Here is a 6499-nt window from a genome sequence, read left to right on the forward strand (position 1 = left end):
ACTCATTTATGATATTATGATTCAGCCCATTAAAAAACCTAGCCTTAGTGACCTCTCTATCCTTCACTTTATTAACATGAATCATCACGATCTTTATCTTTTTATGGTACTCATCAACATTCTTTGTTTATTGGCTCAAACACTGTAATTTTGTGTACAATTCCTTATAATAATGACTAAGAATAAATCTTCTTATAATAGCCTTAATCTTCTCCTGAGTCTTAACAAACCTCTCACAATTTCTTACATGACTCAACACAAGGTGATCTCACCACACAGTGGCATAATTCATGAACTAATTATGAAATTTACGTCTTAATGCTACCCAAACTCCTATCTACCCCATTATAGTACCCAAAACTATCCAAATCATCTCTTTAGTTGAACTGCCCATCTCTCCTAACTCCCTCAAGCCTATGATTTCCAGGCTTCTCAAAATATATGAAAAAAATAAAGACAAAACTATAATTATGATTTCACGAGTAGCAAACAAATTCGTATGAAATATGAATATTTTTTAAGATATGAAATAAAACAGATGTAAAACTAATGAAAATAACTTTATGAACACCCAAATATCTCAAATATAACCTTGGTATACTAATTAGGTCGATTTCAACAATAGCAAAACATGTTTTATAAGTTGACACAAATCAAACCTATTAACATAATTTAATACCCAAATTTAAAAGGCAAACCAAAACAAGTCCAAATGACCCTAAATTTAATATTTGATTTTATTATACCCAAAAACCCTAGAATCTCAATTTTAAAACAATTCCAACATGGTTTGAATTAATCTCCTTTGTATTAGTGTTTTTCGTGGCAAAACTAGATCTTTAGCTTTTTATAGTCTTTTTTCTTTAATTTAATGTTACTGATATGTAGGGACAATAATGAAAACAACAACATTTTGTTTTGTAATAGTAGATGTCGCAAGCAAAAGGAGTAGAAGACTTAAATCAAAGAGAAATTTAAAAGCGAAATATAAAAAACAAAATTTCATAAAGGTATAACTTGATTTTGAAGCCTAGCTCTTATATCAACTTATGCGAATCTCATGCATATAAAGATTCAGAAACCCACAATAATGCATATGACAAAACCCAAAAATCAAGTTTATGACAAAGAAATCTAGACTTATAGATAACTTTATATCTAAAAACCAAAAATATTGGAAATTGAACCTAGACCCATTGTTTATAGTGAAACAAGAACCTAAATATACAAAGATGTCACAAAGTCACTTATACATTGATAAGTTAGTTGTTGATCTTTATCCCAATAAAGAGAAAAGTGTTGTATCATGCAAAACACAAGTTTATTCAAAACATCATAGCTACTAAATTTTACAAAAAAATAATAATATATAATTCTTCTAAATAACCCTAATAAACCATTATTGGATCAATGGGTTCAAGCTAATAATTAGCTAACACAAGCCTATGCCTAAAAACATCGTAAAACATTGATTTTGAACCAAAGCAAATCCAAACTAAAACACTAGCTCTAAACTGAATATAAATGTCCAAATAATAAAATAAAACAACAAATAAAACCTTAGAATAATTCAGATTAATACAAAAAAACAATTCACCCAAAATTAATCTGACATTAAATATTTTAGTCTTCTTTTCCTTATGTAGCTATGATAGATAAAGAATCATTGTAAAAAAAAATTGAAACATTAAAAAATATTTGCCACACTTGGAAACTATGTTGTTACTAATTAAAGTTCCTTATAGAACTAAACCTCCCACAAATAAGTTATTGAAATCATTGCATTATACCTAAAAATCATCTCCAAATAGAAAGTTCACAAGTTAAAAGGCAACAAATAACAAATTTGTATTGCATCTTTATAACCTGTATTGCAAAACTTTCTCGAATTACGATTGACCTAAAATTTTAACTCAATGTAAAACAATATCTAGAAACTTATGGTAATATTTCAGTCCAATCTAATTGTCGGATTGAAAGTTATCCTTAATACGTAAAATTAGACGGTATGCACAATTACGTTAGAATCTGAATTTTCTTGTTCAACCTTTTCTTGAATCATATAAATAAAAAATTATGCGTGTGGATTAGGAAAAAAAAGCTTGAATTGAAGGGAGGCCTAGAGAGCGAAAGATGCTTGAATTAGGAAGAACAAGCCGGAAGGAAATCTCTTGTGTGGTTGTTTGTCCTTGGAATTAGGGATTTTTATCCTTAATTCAAAATGATGATGTTTTAAAACAAAACAAAAATCAAGTTGGGTCTCATTAGGTTTCCCCGGGTTTAAACGAGCAAATTCATTTAGGGTTTTTTTGGTTAACCCGTATTGTCCAGGCCTTGGATAAACCAATCAGGTGGGTTTAAGTTTTAAAACAATGCTTTGAAGTGCTAAACTAAAAGAAAAAAAGGATTGATAACTAAATGAAAATAAATTTAAAACTTAAAGGACCAAGAATGAGAAGTTGCATACCAAATAGTGCTATAAATAATGAAATGTGAGAGAATGAATAGGGAATTCTTAGTAAAAGACTAACTTGTTTTAGTTTAATGTTAAGTATTTTCCCTTGTCATTTAGAAAAGCAAGAGAAAGAAACAAAGCCTCTGAAGCGACTTCTTAAATTTCTTTAAACTTGATAAATAAATATCATTTATAGTCACATACAGGACTAGAAAGTCGAGAAGGATCTTTCCACGATGCTATTAATTAGGTTATAGGATCATATTGAACAATCAAACAATTTTATAGCCTAAATGTGATCTAGCCTCAGCTGTCAAAACACAAGGACAAGCGAGTATTATGAAGGCAAATTAAGTTTAGTGACCAAACCAAGAGAGGAAAAAGGAAAATTTAGAACCTATCCTTTCATTGGCATTATAATTTTCTAATTACAAAAGCGTCTAGAACTATTAAACGAGTAGAACATTTTAGTCAATCTCTTCATATAAAGATGAAATTGCACCAACCATTTTTTTTCAGCTCTAGATCAAGCCATATACTTCATTTCTAAATATAGCTTTATTAGAAGTGATGTAACATTGGCTAACAAAGATAGAGACAATTGAGCTCATGTTTACTCCTTTCTTCATAGAACAGTAAACTTCAGATTAAGAAATGTTACAACACGCAATTAGAATTTCAAATTTAAAAATGAAATAAATTCAGGTTACCTATTTTCAGTTAGTGTTTGTAGGACTTCAGCAGCTTGGGCTAATTAAAGTAAACCAGATTTTCCAATATCTGGTAAATTTCTTCTGCTCTGGGATGTGATTTGTCTACAGAGTGAAACTGAGAAACCTTGTTATCAACCTCAATCCAACTGCAACCTGGAGTCTTAGGAACATTTAGCTCCTTCAACATCTTTCTCACCCTGCGGACATCATCCCACTTCCCTAACTTTCCATATACATTTGCCAACGTTATACCATAGCCTCCATTGTTTGGATCAATTTCAAGCAGCTTTTTAACTGCAAACTCTGCCAAGTCTGCACGACCATGTATTTTACACCCATTAAGCAAAGAGCCCCAAACGACCTCATCGGGTTGAATCTTCATTTCCCTTAGAACTTCCAAGGCTTCTTCCAACCTTCCTGCTCGACCAAGAATATCTATCAAGCACCCATAATGCTCAATCTCAGGTTCAATCCCGTAATTTAGCGTCATCATCTGGAAATAGAAACGACCCTTTTCAACCAATCCTCCATGGGTACAAGCATTTAATAACCCCAAAAAGGTAATCTCATTTGGTCTTACATCGGCTACATAATGCAACATCTCCTCAAACACACAAATAGCCCTCTCACTTTGTCCATGAAGTGCTAAACAATTAATCATTGAATTCCAAGATGTCAAACTTTTCTTTGAAGTTGCGTCAAAAACCTTCTTTGCCTCTTTTAAACACCCACATTTCCCATACATATCCACCAAAGCATTCAACACAAACGAATCTGAACTACGCATATTCCTGTAAACATAACCATGAATCCATTTCCCAACATGAAGCATCCCAGTGTGACCACAGGCAGAAAGTGCACAGACAACAGTCGTCTGATTAGGCCTAATGTCTCGATGCTGTACCTCCAGGGAAAGACCCACCATCTTCTTAAAAATCGTAATAGCCCTGGTAAACAACCCATTTTGCGCACAACCCGAAATTACAGCATTCCAAGAAGGAACATCCCTCTCAGGCATTTCATCAAAAAGCGAAATAGCATTCTCAATCTCCCCAAGTCTGGTATACCCAGAAATCATAGCAGTCCATGAAACAACATTTCTCTCGGACATTTCGTCAAACATCCGCCTCGCAATTCCAATATCATAACCAGACCTCGAGTAAGAATCAATAAGGGCAGTTTGCACAACTGGGTATTGTCCAAAACCCAATTTCTCAATCTGGGCATGCACAAATTTTGTTACTTGGCAATATTTCAAAACATGAGGGAACAAAAAATGGTTTGGTTTTGGGTGTCCTTTACGAAGCATGAAACGAAACAAATCAAAAGACGATTGATGGTCTTGTATAGAGGCATAAGCAGTAACCATAGCAGTGTAGAGGTAGATGTTGGGGAATTCGAAATTGTTAAAAATGAAGCGAGCATAGTAAAGGTTGTTGAGTTGGAGAAGGCAACAGCGAATCAGTTTGAAAGTGTAGAAATTGGTCTGTGAGTGACCAAGGATTGTCAAAAACGATTGGAGTTGTTTAAGGTGATTGAGATGATTGCATTTTGAAACTATTGATAAGACTCGTTGGTTTAGATTTGGTGGGTTTAATACATAGAAGGAACGCATGTTCTTGCCACAGTGTTTCAAACTTCTTTGGCCTCAATTTTCACTCCTCTGGTTTCGAAGTTCTGAAAAAGAAAAGAAACAAATTCAATAACACTTGTAGTTTATCGTACTATTTATTATATTATAGCATATACTAAAACATATTTATTTCGTGATCAATGGAATTTTATTTTTTTTCATTCTTGAAAATTCAAATTACAGACCATTTTGTCAAACATTACTGAGGAAAGATAAATTCAAAAATAAAAGACTAAAGTGTTAAATACGGAAATAAATAATAAGTAATCTAATATTCTAAAATGAGAATTGATGTGTAACAATAATTAATTGATAATTTGAGATTTCTTAATACAGAGTAGACTATGCTAAAATTTTAATAGAAATATCATCCATTTTATAAGAAATATATGTAATATTAAAAACTAGAAAATGATAAACAAAATAATAATGTAAGGTTTTGACTTAATCCAGTAGTGATTGTATGTAAATACATGGAATTAACATGAAGAAAGATTGAATGTAAATATTGAGAATGCTATACAACAACCTGGAATCCCTGAATCATTATTGGCTGCCATTTGCTTTTTCATGTTCATGTGTAGAAACTTGATATTTTGTTAGTTCTCTTTCAAGAATAAGACAAGGAAGATCATAGGAATTTGGTCCTTTTAAAAAGTTTGCTTTTTTCCATGTTATAATTACCAACAATAACATCAATGTAAAAATCGATATTCTAATAAAACTTTACATTTGTCTTGGTTTTATTACATTTGAACACCAATGAACTAAAGAAGGGAGTTTGTTAGAAATCAGAACCTTTTCAACCTAGATGGAAAGACTTAGGACTAGGTTTAGAATAAAATTATTTCTATGCTTTTTCTTTACTATAATGGACAATCTTGTTTATTTGTGTACTTTCTGACAATTCCAACAACATAATTTGAACTTGTTTTTTAATGAAATCTATTTTTTTTTTCTCATCTTAATACAGTAATTTCTAAATAAATAAAAAATTTGGACAATTTATGAACAAAACTACTCATTCAATTTAAACAACTAGATGTATTAAATTAACAACTCAAATCTTTATTATAATAGAGAAAAATACTTCTAAGTTGTATTATGATAAATAGTCTAATTAAATCTAAAATGTAGTCCATATGCACTAGAGTATTTTCCTTACGATCTCCAAGTTGATCCTTTAGCTTTTTTATGAGTATCATTTTCCACTATCTTTTTTATGGAGGGTTAATATCTTTTTAAATATCAACCATTAATTGATTGAGAATGTAACTTTTCATATTGGTTTGCTAGATGATATAGATCTATGTTTAGAACTTTGATAATAATGTGCAGACCCTCTTAGTTTGGAGACCGTTGGTAAGATTTTAGGTCTTTATGGTTAAATAGTAGTATGGTCTTCCATACCAGATCATCTACTAAGAAACTCTTTTATCAAACATATTTGTTGTATGCTTACTCAACTTTTTTCTTATGATAAATGATCTAATACAACATGTCTCACTTCATCTCACTACTTTAACTCTGTCAGCATAACATTATGTTGTTTTTCTAAGCAATTGTACCATGAGCTCCTATATGCTATCATTATGACCATATGTCTAGGTGAATGGTGAGGTTTCTAAAATACTTTTTTTTTTTTTGTGAATTCCTATATGCTTATAGTGCTTTTGTTAAGGCATCGTATCAAGTTTT

The 6499-nt window shown here is 31.3% G+C and overlaps 1 protein-coding gene across 1 annotated transcript; it reads right to left on the bottom strand.

The window, feature by feature from the left end:
• Nucleotides 1-3047: 3047 nt before the first annotated feature.
• Nucleotides 3048-4871, bottom strand: LOC133669586 (pentatricopeptide repeat-containing protein At1g33350). Its single transcript, XM_062089785.1, has one exon. The coding sequence runs from the start codon at nt 4781-4783 to the stop codon at nt 3206-3208; it is 1578 nt and encodes a 525-aa protein (XP_061945769.1). The 5' UTR covers nt 4784-4871; the 3' UTR covers nt 3048-3205.
• Between the last annotated feature and the right edge of the window lie 1628 nt (nt 4872-6499).

The sequence above is a fragment of the Populus nigra genome, chromosome 12, assembly GCF_951802175.1.
Source record: "Populus nigra chromosome 12, ddPopNigr1.1, whole genome shotgun sequence".
Classification (NCBI taxonomy): domain Eukaryota; kingdom Viridiplantae; phylum Streptophyta; class Magnoliopsida; order Malpighiales; family Salicaceae; genus Populus; species Populus nigra.

Excerpts from the sequence above, each read along its gene's own strand:
- LOC133669586 (XM_062089785.1), bottom strand. The coding sequence starts at position 4,783 with ATGCGTTCCTTCTATGTATTAAACCCACCAAATCTAAACCAACGAGTC.